Source organism: Hoplias malabaricus, chromosome 7 (assembly GCF_029633855.1).
Source record: "Hoplias malabaricus isolate fHopMal1 chromosome 7, fHopMal1.hap1, whole genome shotgun sequence".
Classification (NCBI taxonomy): domain Eukaryota; kingdom Metazoa; phylum Chordata; class Actinopteri; order Characiformes; family Erythrinidae; genus Hoplias; species Hoplias malabaricus.
Window position 1 is genome coordinate 14,904,755 of NC_089806.1, and position 16,797 is coordinate 14,921,551.

The following is a 16,797-nucleotide window of genomic DNA, read 5'->3' on the forward strand; positions in this document are numbered from 1 at the left end:
ATGGAGTATCTGAATGTAAACAAATTGGAGAAAACTGCAGTTCCCCACAATTGTAGAGGTTGACTTTAAGGATTTTCTCCAATCACTGTGTTTATGTGAGTGCTTAAAGGCAAGGTTAAACAGAGCAAAACAAAAACAATGAAGGCAGGAAAATAAGTATACTGATTTAATATGTCAAAACAAAGTACAAATTACTACAACCCAGCGTATCTGCTTCTTGTACCTCACCTTTGGTGTAAACGGAGACTCCTTGTCAGATGCTGAATCCGATCCTTCAGAACAGGGCTGTTGAGACTGTGTTGTTTGATTCCTGTGGTATTTTCACAAAAACCATGTCACACACTTTATTAAGACCCCTGTGTAAAAACTAAATAAAGGGGTAGATTAGGTTGATTTTATTCTGATTGCAAAATTTAATGTTGACTGGATGATTGGACCAATGGTCCAAGTGGCAATATATCCCTCTTCATTTCAGCCTGCTCCACCCTGTGGTCAGGTCTGTGGCCCAGTGATCAGAAGCAGTGCTCAGGTTCCTCCACTCTGACACTGGATATCAGAGGTGCAATAGCCAGACACAGTCTCGTATCAGCCTGTAATTAGAGGCATCAGGAGCCATGAATTAAAGAGGACCACTAGGGCAAGTGAGGGAGAGGGTGTTCATCCTGGCTGTGGAGATAACGTGCCAAATTTGGCTGAGCCACCGTGAGAAATTATATGGAGGGTGGCTGGCTTTTCATGGCCTTAAGTAGCAGTGTCTGCTTTTTGCTCCAGGTTTGGTCAGCTGCAAGAGACCTAGTAGTCCTACATCACGTGCCATCTATACTGTATCTGTCTCTAAATCTCAGCCACATTCTGCCACACATGCTGGGAGGCAACTTGAGGCTTGGCCATTTTTGTCCCACACTACTTTGCACCAGGCCTTTTTGAAGATTCTTTCTTGAACTGTTTTTCTCATTGTAGAATAAAAGAGAAGATGCATGATTTGTTTTTGTGTGTAGATGTGTTCTAGGACGGTATGTGCTGGGAAATTCATATGTTTATATCTGTTTACCAAAAGGTGGAGAATAACAGAGTCTTTTTCCCAGTCACAGGCTTTTTTTTTTGTACCCAAAGCCCTTATGTAGCAGCTTCCACAGAGAGCGCTCTGAGACTGGCCCAAGAGAGGGAGAAGGAAGTGCACATGTATTTGTTGGGAACAATCATAGTTCCACAGCCTACAAGCCAAGTCAGTATTTTGGACCATGTCTGAGGCCAGTATTCCAGTTATTGAACTGACCACAAGGTTGTGTAAGGTCTTTTGTTAATTCTGAGTGTCATTTGAAAAGCCCCAGGGTGCAGAAATGCTACATTAATTAATAAAAAAGATGACTCTTTTCTGCTCTGACATTAAAAACAATGGATTTAATTTAAGGACTTTATTCTGAAGCATGTAATCAATTTTTCCTTTTTTTTTTTTTTTGGTTTCCTGTCTTTGACTCCTGCTGATGGTGTTCCTTCCTGAGCGCTAAGCTGTAAAAACAGAAGAAAGATAAAGGCTTTGATTGTTTCTCTCTGCTAAGCCAGAATTCACACCAGGGTTCCTCTGTGACTTTCCTAACAAGCTATCACAGATCTAAAAGAAACCAAATAAACAGAACCGATAATCTTTTTGAAAGATGTACTTCTTAATGCTTTATGAACATCTCAATTAGATGGATTTGTTTAGTCGTTTTGTTGTTAAATAGTTGACTTGATGGACTTCAGGATCAAAGTGGTCTCCAGATTTTGGGCCCAGCTTGCTGACAGATGGCTGCTTACATAAAGTGCCTGGAGGCTTGAGTGACTTGGCCTGTTGAGCATAACAGTTCTTCACTCATCTGACCCCTTTGGGTCCCAGAACAAGGCTTTTAACATCTCTGATTTGGGGTCAGTGTTTTCAAGCTACACTTGAAACCCTTTAGCATTCCCAGCTGTAACAGAGCATTGTAGAACTGAATGCTAATTCAGTTAATCTTTAGTTGTGAGTTCAAGATGATTTGATGAATTTTTTGCCGAGCACAGTGGGTTGTTGTATTCTTTTCAAGGCTAACCAGCAACCTTTTTTTTTTATTTTTTTTATTTTTAATATCATCACTGCCCAATTACAAACACGTATCTCCATTTTTGTCTATTTTTAGTTTACTACGTCACAGCAGCTTTCCTTCATATGTGAAAAATTCATGATGAATGGACCAATAAAATGCTGCAAGATTATTTGGAAGAAAATCTGTTTATGTTGAAAGTTATAAAAGATTTTTCCTTCTCCTGTGAAGTTGCTATTTTGGGAGGAAGTTGTTTTTAATTGGACAGCAAAAATGTGATATTCAGTATACCATGGCTCCATTGTGCTGGTCTGTGTGTTGGTTAACATCTGTTTCCTTGGTCATAATTTGTTCTCTAATTGCATAGTTAACATATTATTCAGGTAATTTATCATTCAACAAATAACAGTTGGTGTAGCATGTTAAGTTGTACCAATGCCCTCCAGGCAGTAGACAGGACTTTTAATTTCCTGCTTTTTCTTGAATTTTTGATGGTTTAGAAGGCAATATAGCTTTCACAGTCTTCCACAACTTTTAACTCGGGTCCTATATTTTTCCTCCATAATAGGTGACACCACCGCTCTCCATACCATAAACCAGCATTCCCAGCTTCATAATTTTTCAAACGATTTAAAAAAGTAAATATTATGATATTCTAACATGTTTACTTAACGATGTCATGCAGTTAGCCATAATATGGCATACGTTCTTTACACAAGTCATTTAGGCACAGTGAAGTACGGTGGAAAGTGACTCTGAATAATTGAAATTACATTTGTTATAAAAAAAAAAAACAACTTTTTAATAAATAAAGCAATTTAATGCTTTAAATATACATTACATATATTGCATATAAATAATATTAATATAACATTTGTTGCAATAGTGTGTTCCTAAAATTTGTAATAAAAAATGTTTTTACATTGTTTCGTCATATCTCCAAGGATATTGTTGTCGTGAAAATACCCTACAATATCATTTTATTATTTTAGGGCCATATCGCCCACCCCAACACGGATTCAATCTGCCGTTTTTTCTTTTTGAGGAAATGAACAGTACTTTTAAGAAAAATCTTCACTTTTAATCTTGTAATAGACATAGGGTTGCAAAGGGGTGGAAAATTTTGCATAAATTACCGGTACCTTTTCATGGGAACACTAGCTTGGGAACTCTGGAAATATTCCAAAATGTAAACTTTCCATAGAAATTTTGGGAACATTTGGAATTAAAAGGAAATAATGGAAAAATTAAAGGAACTATAGGATTCACTATTGTCAATATACCTTTTTTTTTTATTGTTTATTTATTTATTTTTCAACAGCAGACATGAAGGCATAATACAAATAATAACGATGATACCTGTGATGACATAGTTGATGCATGTGGCATTCTTCTGTTAAATAAAATGAAAATGTAAAAACACTAAATTTAATGGGCTTTAAAATGTTAAATATTTAATATGTATTAATTCTTGGATACAGAACCCATTTGAAGCAATAAAATATAGGTAGCTAGCCTATGCTAACCTCTTGCTAGCCTGCAAGCCTCTTAAATGAAATTGCTCATTGTGCTTTTCTGATTTACCAGATAGCAAGCAACTGTGAGATTACACCTTGATTTAATATTTGCTTAAATGTTTCAATGCTATTACTGTCAATAAATGTAGTACTGGGATCCAAATATGTGCTTTCAGTAGTGGTGAATGTCAGGATTCTAGAAATCATCTGAACATATACAGCATATGTGATGGAGGGATGAACAGTGCAGTGGGTGTGGTCTCAAATGCCCTTCAGTAATGTGCCTGGGATTGAGAAGTAGCTTTGCTATTCAGCTGTTTTTGTATCATGTCTAATTATTTTAGCCAACATTATACTTCAGTGTATTTTTTACCAACTGAGTTTTTCACAGTTGAATATTCCAGTTTCACAGTTTGAATATTCCCATTAATTCCCATGTTAAATTTCCCAACATTTTTGCAACCCTAAATAAACATTATTGATATTAATTCACCTATTTAAGTGATTGAATTTTAGAGGCTTACCTGGACTTTGTCTCGTGTTGCCAGACTCTCTAGGGATATTCTGGTGCCTTTTTCCATTTAATGTGGCCAAGAACCACCTACTAATGCAGGAAAATATATTTGACTGATAGGCAAAAGGACCAACCATAAGTTGGCAAGTTTGGCATGACATTTAGAAGAAGGCAGTGTTTATAATTCATGTCGGACCAAGAAGAGCTATTACAAAACGATACACTGAAGTGTGTAGATGTACAGAGAGCCAGTCAGAATGCAGCCGGCAGGAATCCTGACAGTGAGGCCAGGTTTGTGCATGGAAAATATCAGACTCTGTCAGCTTGTGGCGGAGCATCTGTGGCTTAAACAAAACTGGACTAAACTCAACTCTAAAGTGTGAGGCTTTAATAAGGTTAAGAAAGTAGTTAAGAACATATATTTTTAACGAATGCAAAATTAAAATGTGACCATTCTTTTTGCTATTTACCTCTTTACTCTACCTTTAATTATTGTTAATCTATTAATAATAATTATTAAAACTATTTACCATTTTAATCTTAATTATGAAGTTAAGAAAAATATCCCAATTCTTAATTCCATTCAGGAACAATTTCTTTTTTTTAAGACACTTTATTGTGAATCTGCCTCTGCTATATAAGTGGACTACAGCAATTTGGTTATTCATCTCATTGGAGTTGCACTGGAAAATTAATAATCACCTTGATGAATATTTTTTTTGTTACTTTTTGGTGACAAAAATACTTAATTCCTTTTAAGCTAAGACATTAATTGCATTAATGCATATACAAATGTCTACGTAACTGTCAGTATAGATAAAGTTGCAAGTGCAATCCTCCCCGAACATGCACACACAAACACACGGTCTCGCCTCTCTGAGCTCAGGTTACATGGGCAATAAACTGAGCATCCCTCATGGCTTTGTCCCCGGCCACCTGTGAGGGTGTGATGTGTCACATGGCTCTGCTGTTCATGCCTCAGGCTCAGTCCTCTGGGTGTGGTCCATTAGGAATATTGTAGCACTCCAGCTGTCATGGACCACCGAGAGAGCTGTTTAGAGCCCTGTTTCTATTTATGGGAGGTTGTGGTAATGATGATATCAGAATCATATTGGTGTTAATTGCTTAAAAAAATAATTGGCTGACATTGGATATTTTATTAGTGATGTGTGTGACCTTCACTAACATGATGTTGGTGTTAGTGTTATGTTGATCTACACTAACATTGGCATCAGACAGATAGATATATATATATATATACACACACATTTGAGCAGTATTTCGAACCAATGGTTGATATATCGTCACTGTTCAAAGAAAAATGTTATTCCTAAAAAGTAACTTTACAGGAGAAAGAACCTTATCTTTCAGTGGAAGTCAAAAGAAGGTTTTTTTTTTTCAAAGTCACTTTGGAGCATTTTTTTGGCCCATTCATGATGACATTTAGTAAACTAAAAATTCACAAAAATGGAGATGAATATTTTTCTTAGGACAGCTAGGATATATTTATTGCTCGTTCTTTGAAGGGCTTGGTAAAATGCTTGTTGTAATATACAACTATTAACCAGCATTATGATTTTATGACCACATTATTGTTTCTGCACTCTACCAATTACATACTGTAGTCCATCAGTTGTAGCCTGTTTGTTTATCCCTTTGACCCTGTTCTTCAGTTGTCAGGCTCCTCACAGAGCAGGTATTGTTTGGTTATTGGATCATTATTGGTTTTGCCAAGACACTGACGTGGTGGTGTGTTGTGCTGGTACAAGTGGATTTTAAATCCCTCACTGTCACTGCTGGACTAAGAATAGCCCAGCAACCAAAATTATACAGCCAACAGCATCCTGTAGGCAGCATCCAGTGACCACTGATGAAGGACAAGAGAGGATGACCACCAATAGCTATGCTATATATATTTTGTTTCTCTTTCATGCTAATCCAGCTGAAATATGTGCTCTTTTTGATAGTGGTGATGACCCACTGCATGTGTTAGAAAAATATGAACAATTTGCTTGTAATTTTTATTTGCTTGTGATAACTTTGTGGATTTGAGTAATTTCCATACTGCATCAGGCACTTGCATAGATAGACCCCCAGTAGTGTTCAAGCACCTGCTCTTTGCCCTGGATAAGAAAAGTGCCCTGTCAGCTAGAGCCAAATTTTTTTTTTCTCTTCGTTCCTCAAAATTTAAAAATAAAATTGCCCTCTCTGTCATCAATCCTCCTTTCCCAAAAAGTGTTTTGATATCTGACTGGCATTTATTTGAGTTCCTGTGAGAATTCTACCCCAATCTGATCAGTGGCGTGCACAAGCTCCCGCCTTGCCACACCCACCTTCTCCCTCCTTTGGTTAGCACTCATGCAGTGCTAAGCACCAGGCCAAACCGCTGCTACACACTCCTCCTCTGACACGCAGCATCAGACAGACAGGTAATTAGTGTTTGTGGAATCCCTGATGTTGGTTGGTGCAAAATTAACCAAAACACTTAATATTATAGCACAGCTGAAAACATTGTGGCTACTGGCACAACATTTATAAAAAAATAAAAAATTAAATAAATAAAAGTGGTCACACCCGCTGAGGTAATTATCAAAACTGATAAATATAGAGAAATGTATTGTGAAAATATTTAATAATAATCACTGTCCATATTGCACAGGCCCATTTCCAATGGTAACACTATACATTAGTATAATGTATTGATGTCATACATTTATTGAGCAGTGCACTACATCAATGGGGTGATTTGCAAAAAGTCAGAGTTGCATTGTTCCCCCTCACATATCTGATCATCCAGAATGCATTTGGTGTTTGAAGTTAAACCAAATGTAGTTAAGAAGTAATTGAATTTTGTACCCCATTAACTACTATTTGGTAACATTAATACCGAAATCATCAGTCATAAGTATGTCACACTGCTGTCATTTATTAAATTTTCCTGGTAAAATCAGCATCCAGTTGAACAGGTATTTCTGTCTGTTATAAATGATTTATTTGATTTTTGTTTTTTTTAAGGCATTCTTGCAAGTCACAAAACTGGACTTTTAATTTACTTGGTCATACAAGTAATACAAAGTGGAAACAACTGGCATCTGGTTACCAGACCTCTGCTTTTGATCTATGAAGATTTGTGTACGCAAGGCCACTGACCGCCTAATTGTTGTTTTTGTTAATAGAGTCAGAATGGCTCAGAGGCTCTCTGACAAGCTCAGAAATGAAAGGTCTCCCTGCAGTGCACACACCATGCAGTGAAAACGAAGAGCCTATAACTCAGATAAGCTTGGAGGGAGGAAACTTTTAAGTCTCTTTATCCTCTAAGGATTCCTCTCTGCAATGATTCCTTCCTAACACTGAAAATTAAGAGCAATTGCACTGGTTTGATATGAGCTGGATGTTTACTTTTCTGTTTGAAGTTTTAAATGAGCATTATGGTTGTGTTTTTATATTTTTCTTTGACTTACAATTTGCAGTAACATTTTATATATTTGTGATACAGGGGGTGCTTTTTATTTAGAACTACTTACATTTTTAATTGTACTGTATCTGTAACGCTAAAAATCTCACCCAAGAACATGTTATTAGCATAGAGTAATGTGAGAATTGAACCCCGATTTGCCACATGAAATGCAGTGGGCCTACCCATTATGCTATAAAAACTTTATTTTAATGACACGGAACATAACTCATGCGGAAAAGCATCATTTGGCAAAAGCACAACAGGAGTGTCTTTGTGGGGTTGTTTTGTTTAAACACTGCTAATCAGTAGTGTAATGAGAGTATACATGTTCTAAACAGACTGAAGTTGTGCAAAGAGAATTTCTTCCTCTTGCTGAGCTCTTTCTGTGTCTGTTGGTCATTTTAATTTGTGTTGGCAATAGTGTTTTATTTTATTTTATTTTTTTTGGGGGGCGCTATGAACTCTGGTCAAGAAGGCAGTACATATAAGTAACAGGAAAGAGGCAAAAATACCAATCCTGACACTGTAACTTAAAGAAATCCCAGAAATTCAGTTCATAACAAAAGTAAAAATGGCCATGAAAATCATGCGTAATTAACATTTAGAATCAGTTTAGTCACTACACCTAAAGTCTCCATATCTATTCAAAGTTTACATGCAGAGCATAAAAATGTAATCATTTCAGTGTTTTTATGTATTGATTATTGTAAGCGTCTTTGAGTTTTTGAAAAGTGCTATATAAATATAGACCTGGAGGTTATAAGTCCCGCTCTGGGTGACTGTGATGAGCTTAGTGTGTTCTCCCTGTGTCTGCATGGGTTTCCTCCGGGTGCTCCAGTTTCCTCCCTTGGTCCAAAAACACACGTTGGTAGGTGTATTGGCGACTCAAAGTGTCCGTAGGTGTGCGTGTTGCCCTGTGAAGGACTGGCGCCCCCTCCAGGGTGTGTGCCTGCCTTGCACCCAGTGATTTCTGGTAGGCTCTGGACCCACCACGACCCTGAATTGGAAAAGCAGTTACAGACAATGAATGAATGAATTAATAAATTGATAAATATAATTTATTATTATATACTGTTTATTTATTTATTTTTTTTCCCTGTCTATCCCCCTTCATTCTCTCTCACTTTACATCATTCTCACTCTCATCTCTTTCCCTCACTCTCCCAGTCTCTCCCTTACTGTGCCCTAACATAAACTGACTCTCTGGCACTATCTCAATTTCTCTCATTCTCTCTCACCCTTTGCTATATCTCATTTTCTCCTTCTTTCCCTCTCTGTACCTCACTGTCCCTCGCTTTGCATCACTCTCCCTCTCCCTCTATCTCTTTCCCTCATTTGTTTCTCATTTTCTCCACGCTGTGCAAGGAATAACTTGGGAGCAGTATATGTTGCCAAGAATCTCTCATAATGCCCTTGGCCTGCTCTGTGGTCCTGGCTGGGCTGTGTGACAGATGTATAAGATGTCGCAGAACAAGTCTGTGCTTTGCTGTGGGCTACTGGTGAATAGTGGTTATACAGAGGCTGACTGCAGATGAGGGTTTAAGGGCTGAGTGTAACAGTTAAACAGTGGGTGGCACACCTTGTGGGGGTCTTCCTTTTATAGAGCTAGCATGACATTTATCTCTGATGTTTCACAACAGAATACATGTTACGCATTTATACATGGGGTCACTGGGTCTATATAGTGCAGCCCATGATGACTGCAGATTTTTTTTTTCCCTGGCACTGATCTGAAAAAAGTTCCCTCCTGAGGCACAGCGCCTCTCTACCATGCGCCTTTAGAACCTGGACTGTGAAGAACAAAAGCTTTATCTGGGTTACAGGGCATTGTGGGTAGTGTAGTACTCTGGGAACCCCATTAGGACTGCGACTGTTTTACACCTCAGTTTTGTTGGAAAGCACTGAATCATTCCTCAGACACTTTTTTCCCCTCCCACATGGTTGGCTATGACAGTGCAATCTCTACTACTCATTATTTCCTCTGATACTGACATCACCTGTCAGCGTTCTGTTACTCCGAGCCTTGAGCTGACTGTGACATATGACCTGACACTGCGATTGTCATCTGTCAGAAATACTAAACTGAAATTTTGACTTTCAGAAGTCATCTGTTGCAGCTGCAGGCTGCCAGTTTCTGTAATCTGTCTTTGCTTCTTATTCATTCCATGCTTTATTTCTCTTGCATGAAATGCAATAATCAGTTGATTATCATCTGTAAAATAAATTAATTAAAATATATTAACAGCTTGTCACATCTTTGTATAGTAGATAAAAGGAATAATTCTTCATGCCCAAAAGTTTGTACTAGTCATTTATTTCATTTGAAATATTTTTTCAAATGAAATGCATTTCGAGCTGCAGCTAACACAGTAGTTAAAATATTGGAAATTCGAAAGAACATTAGAACAACCAACATATATACCATGTTTTTGAATCATTGTACTTATGTGGGGACACAAATCTTTGATCATCTATATTCTAGCATTTGCCTGCTCTAAACCCTCTGCTAACTGGTGGTTGTAATTTGTGGCAACATTCAGTTTTAATTTCCAAGTACAGTCCAAAAATGTGCCTACTTCTGAATGTTTACTGCCATGCTTAGTTACTTGGTAAAAATCATGGTTAAAATGCTCTCCTTAATTTCCAAAATATCTGAAATTGAAAATACATGATAGTTACAGATGTAGTTGTACTTGGAAGTACATGGAAAAGCTGTAGTAACAGCCTCCACTCTACTGAGAAGGCTTAAAACTAGAAGCTGGAATATTGCTGTGAGGCTTTGATTGCATTTGTGCAAGAGCAATAATGAGGTCAAATACTGATGTGGAATGATTAGGTCTGGCATTCATAGATTTATCAAAAAATGAACATGTTTAGATAAAGCTGATCTTAACCAGTGTGTTTTGAAAGTAGCTGTTCATGTTTTTCTACTGCACTGGTGAAGTCACTCAGGACTCTTGTGTGTTTTAGGTGAATTTTGTGGTGTGTCAGCTGTGTGCTCTCATCACAGCTTTCTGGTTCCGTCTCTACCTGCACCCCAGTAAGACCAGCCCCTTGGTCCGGCATGTGGTGGCCACGCTGCTGGGCTTGTATTTCGCCCTCTTCTGCTTTGGCTGGTGAGTCTCTTCTTTCAACTCAGCACACTACAATCATCAGTGTGAGGTTTGGTAATTAGATTCACTGATTCTTAAACTGCATCTGACTCATGAGTCTGTGAACATCTTAAACATAAATACAGCTTTGAATTTTACCATTGATTTTTAGTGTCAGGACATGTCAATGAAGAAAAATCCTGTGATGGTTTTACATTAAACAGTAGGAGTACAAGGTTTACATAATAATACATATTTTTTTCAATTTAATATAATGCAGTGGTGCCTTGATGCAATAGATTTTTAAAACATAGTATATTCACTCAATCATTATCTGTAACAGCTTGTCCAGTTCAGGGTTGTGGTCTGTGCTGAGGTTACACAGAGTCACTGGGTGCAAAGCAGAATCACACCCTGGATTGGGGAACCAGTTCATCACAGGGCACCACACAAACTTCCCCACACACACTCACAGCTATGAACACTTTTGAGCAGCCACCTACAAATGTGTGTTTTTGTACTGTGTGAGAAAAACGTAGCGCACAGAAGGAGAGCACATCAAAGTCATGGGGCTCAAGCACTGGACACTGGAGTGGAAAAACACCACCTGTTGCGCCACCGTGGCACCCAGAATACATAAGTGGCTAAAAATGCTCCATATCTCAGTGGGTTTCTGATTCTTTTTTGTTCTTTTTGTTTGAGTTATTTTCTATATTTAGCTTTTCAACATAATAAAAGAGAAATAGTTTAAACCAAATATGCCCTAAACTCATCCTTTAACCAGATGTTTTTTACAGTTCAAAGAATAAGCCTAAAAGTTACAGAATTTATAAATCACAGAAAATAACACCAAACAAATAAGCAAGATTTTGTGAGATTTTAATTTATTTATTTATTTATTTATTTGGACTCCCCCTAGTGTAAATAATTTTTACAGCACTTTACCGAAATTAGCAGGGAGTGAAGTGGTTTCCTACCCTCCTGTAAATTTACATAGTGTGGTTTCAGCTGTGCTTAGCCTGGAGAAGCAATGACATCGGCTCTATTCTTCCTATTACAGGTCAGTGGAACATTTTTAGGTCAAAAATTTCTACCCAGTGTTCCTTAAAATCTACAAAGTTGAAAAAGCAGTCTTTAAAAAGATATTTTAAATGCCTCTTAAAAGTAGTGATGGGCATGTAGAGATAGAAGGGGCTATAATTTTATAACCTATTACTTGTTAACATGCTGTATATTGACACTGAATATAAGCACTTTATTAAACATTTTTTTTAAAGGGTCTCACCAAAATAGGCTGATAGGCATAGTAAAAAGATAAGCATTAAATTACTTTTTTTTGTTTTGGGGTGTGTGTGTATGTGTTTTCTTGTGTGTTTGTGTAATGCAGTGCTCTAAAAGCACTCTAAATCTCAATTTTTTTTTTAAATGTGCCTTTGAGCACTTCCAAAATGAGCTGTCTCTGCTAACAGCCTTAGATATTACTGCCCTCTTCTATAAACTCTGAGAGCATTTTGGGAATGATTTACAAAGTCAAATAGTTATAAAACATCGGTAGGGCTGTAGATTATTTTTACTGATGCTGCTGGGATGGGCAGAGGGCCTTATTCTTATTACAGAGTGAAAGAACCTGTGCCGATAACATTACATAAATCAGAAGCACTGTTCTCAAGGCTGTATCGATGTTAGAGCAACTGTGGCAATCCTGGACTTGTTAGCAGATGCAATTTCCCTGGACAAACAGATCAATAGGCTTTGCTCATGTTAATAAAGCATGGATGAACTCCTTGGCACCTTGCAATCTTTAATTAGTTCAGACATGTTTACACACTCTTATTAAACCACCACAGTGTCTGTACAATGTGTGTGTTTCTGTATATCTAGCCTCATAATCATTATGCAAGGGTTTAAGGCCCAAAATTAGAGCATGAAAGAGCATATAAGAGCCCCTTCTTGGGACCCTGGACTTGGATTATTCTTCCTAGGAATAGTCTTCCTCTGGTTCATTCCTGCTCCGACTCCTCCTTGGCTCCTCCCACTTACACCCACACACAGTTGCTGTAATTCAGGGACTCATTTACCCGCTCATTACCCCACCACCACAAATTCTGTGCTGCATTGTGAAGTTGTTAAAATCAGTACGCAGACTTGGTTCTGATTTCTTTTTTTTTTTTTTTTTTCTTCCTTGTTTGGTTGCCCCAATTAGTGCACTCAGTGCATGCATCCTGCCAACTTCATCGGTGCAGTGCTGTGACATCTTCTTAAGGGCAGGGTGTTAAAGGGTTTCACCACCTACACCAGAACTTTAATTATATAGACAGTACAAAATGAGTTTCACATATTAGAGTTTTGATTCAAAATAAAAGGCTGATGTAATTTTTAACATTTATCTATGCTTTATTCATGTATGAGCTTGTTAAGGTCAGAGGTATTGTATTGATTATTTCTTGATCTCTAAGATTTTTGGCAACTCTAGTGTTTTGGAAAAAGGAATCCACTGAGTTCAGCAATTATAACAGTGAAGTTAGGCTCAATGTGATGCAGAGTAAAGTTACAGTACCCAAGGCTGAAATTACAAAAAACTTATGATACAAAAAATGTTACTCAGTGAACTATAGTGGTGTAAATGGAGGCATAGGTTGCTAGGGATTTAAGCAGTGCATTAATGGGTTAAACAACTGTTCTAAGTGCAGCGGTGCATCATGGAAACTGTGCACTTAGAGGCAGCACCAAGGACAAGGGTTTTTGCATGAGGTGTTTACAGTAATGCACTCCATTACTCTTTACCATTTGCCAGAAATGTGTTAGATTTGAGTGTGCAGTACAACTGCAGGAACAACAGAAGTTACACATTGCCTCCTATATTTTGCCTTTTTAAATACTCTTATAATTTTATTACAACAATATTTTATTACAACAATATCTGAAAAAAACAATATTTTTTCAGAAATAATTTAATATAAATATATTTTAAATGAACTGTGAAATATAGCTTTCACAGTATTTAATATTGTTCTGTTGTTTTCCATTTGTTAAATTGTTGCTTTAAATATGTTTTCATTGTAAATCTGTTTTTATATTTGTAACGTGTAGATTTAAAAACTTATTTTGAAGATATGTAATTTAACAAGGGGTTCCCAAACTTATGAATATGACTATATAAGCCTACCTTAAAATGAGTTGAGTGCAAACATAAAATACTCTATAACAATTCTATAATAGTTTGTAATCATGACGAAATATACTGCCTGACAGTATCAACATTAATATTATCATTGACATTTCTCTAGGGGACATCTACGATTGTGGTGAAACGCTATTCTCTGACTTGTTTATGTTTAGAAACTCTGTACCTTTTTAAGGTGGAATGGTATGTTTGAGGGGGGAAAAACGACTGTTTGTATGTGGCTGAATTAAAAATTTTTTTAATTCTCTGTTTGAATTACCACAGAAGCTCATTTTTTACTCAACTTGTTTAGTTTTGTAGCACCTCAGGTCCACAATCAGGTCCCTGATTACTTTCATGCAGTTAATTACCTCCCAAATTTAGAGTCAATTCAAACTACAGCAAAAAAAGTTAATATTACCCACCTATGAAGCAGGAAAAGAGAAATATCCGTTCATGCTTTTTAATATTTGGTGGCCTCTTAATTGTCTAAAATTTTCGAAAATTTTGCTTTTCAGCCGTGAGCAGAGAGAGAAAGTCCAGCATACCAGACCGAGACACTTTGGTTTTATACCCATTTACATATAAGCATGCTGTTTATTTCAGCCTATTAGACTCCCATAACCCAGAAACTCACCTTGTGCCGAGCTCCCATTTTGACTTGAAAAAAAAATCTTAAAAAACAAAACAAACAAAAAAAAAAAAACAAGTGCAGTTAGGGTTTGGCTCAGGGCAGAAAAAAGGCTAAAATGCATGTTTCAAGGTCATGGAGACACTAAAATGCTGCAGCACATATGCTGTAGCACTGAATTCTTGCAGGACAGTTCATAACCAGTGTGTGGTTTTTAAAACCCCAGCAACACAGCAAATACCCTAACCCTATGAAAGCAACACATTTAATATACCAAAATGAAAGTAAAAAGTACTGTGCTTCTGTGATTGTTGTACAGTGACTAGTTCACCACCTATATTTGTGGTCCTGCACATTTAAGTATAATGATCCTTTATACATTTAAAGTTTTTCTACATAAATGCACTGTCCTGTGCAAAACCTGAAACAAACCTTGTGTGTTCTCCCTGTGTCTGTGTGGGTTTCTTCCGGGTGCTCAGGTTTCCTCCTACGGTCCAAAAACACGTTGGTAGGTGGATTGGTGACTCAAAAGTGTCCATAGGTGTGAGTGTATGAGTGTGTGTCGCCCTGTGAAGGACTGGCGCCCCCTCCAGGGTGTGTTCCTACCTTGCGCCCAATGATTCCAGGGTCCCCAGACTCACTGTGACCCTGAACTGGATAAGCGGAAACAGACAATGGATGAGTGAATGAATCATTTTCAATTTGTTATAAATCAGCAGCAATCTTTTGTTTTTATTTTTTTTTATTTATTTATTTTTTTCTACACGTCAGCTTATTTTAGCTAAACCAATGTGTATAGTTTTATATTAGTCCTTTGAACATTTAGGACACTTGTATTGAAAGATATTGGAAATCGAATACAATCTTTACCTCAGATGAAAATTAATTTGAACTTGAAACATGCTGCGATAATAAGAAATGTGTGTATGCTGTGTACATGGTGAAAATGTTCAAATTTAAAGACTAATGTTATTATTACATATAATGGGCATTTTGCAACCCCTGTGGCTATTCAGATATGCTATTTATTTCTGTGCAAGTATATATTTATATTAAGACATCACTCTTTTTATATATTTATATATATATAAATATATATAAATTACAAATGTCCTACAAGTCAATAATCTCATTAGAATGTTTTCTGAGAGAACTAATTGTTGAAATGTTCTTGAACAACATTTTTTCTGTGGCTCATCTTCCAAACCCCTTTTGAAACCTGTATGTGTAAGAACACAAGGTGGTTTCTTTTCTCTGAATGTAAAATTTTAAGGTGGACATATTTACACTGTACAGCAAGTGGAGTGTAGTTGGTAACTGTACATCTGAGTGTATGGCTGGTGTGTAATAAAATCACCACAGAGCATAGGCACAAGGTGGCTGTTTCTGCCAAACTGAGAGCTCTGTGTATGTGAGGTTTGCTCAGCTGTTATTCTCAGTTAAAACTGATTGGTCAAAATGTCAGCTCTGAAGGAGAGACTGAAGGGCAGAAGTGAGGCAGTTTACCCAGACCTGCCTGACTCTACCTGTCTCCACATGTCACTTCGTGTTTATGGACAGACTGTATAGGAAAGAGCAGGTGAACCGAGGAGGGCCAGAGGTTCTAAAGTGTTTCTAGCAAAAGGATTTTTACTGACATTCAGAATGACTGACCACCCCCTGCAGATGTCAGAGGTATTATAAAACCCTTAATTTATTCTTATAGAATCTCTTCAGTTTTCAGTATGAAATTAAACGGCTCTTACATTTTAATTATATGATTATGCAATTTATTGCAAGGGCGGCACTGTGGTGCAGCAGGTAGTGTCGCAGTCACACAGCTCCAGGGACCTGGAAGTTGTGTGTTCAAGTCCCGCTCCGGGTGACTGTCTGTGAGGAGTGAGGTGTGTTCTCCCTGTGTCTGCGTGGGTTTCCTCTGGTTTCCTCCCACAGTCCAAAAACACACGGTAGGTGGATTGGCGACTTAAAAATATCCATAGGTGTGAGTGAATGTGTGTCACCCTGTGAAGGACTGGCGCCCCCTCCTGGGTGTGTTCCCACTTTGCGCCCAATGATTCCAGGTAGGCTCCGGACCCAATGCGACCCTGAACTGGATAAGTGGATTCAGACAATGAATGAATTAATTTATTGGATTTCTATATATGCATTAACAGTCAGATGGAAAAGTGTGTACACTCCCTCGTCATAGTACTTTCAAAGGAGATTTTTACTTCCTGGTCAAGGAAGAAACTTAATATCACACATTTTCTGCAAATTTTAGTGCACATTTTTTATGAAGTTGGGCCACATTTTAATTTTTAACTTTAATGTATATCTTCATTCGTTCCTTTGTTTATTTATTTATTTCATTGTGTTAAGTTCAG

General features: G+C 37.3%; 1 protein-coding gene across 1 annotated transcript in view; it reads left to right on the forward strand.

Annotated features, from left to right (window-relative positions):
* The window catches only part of mboat2b (membrane bound O-acyltransferase domain containing 2b), a 45,851-nt gene that overhangs the window by 10,107 nt on the left and 18,947 nt on the right, over positions 1-16,797 (forward strand). Inside the window, exon 2 of the mRNA XM_066677699.1 lies at positions 10,519-10,664. Coding sequence (XP_066533796.1) covers positions 10,519-10,664 — 146 coding nt within the window. The remainder of the gene's footprint in view (positions 1-10,518; positions 10,665-16,797) is intronic.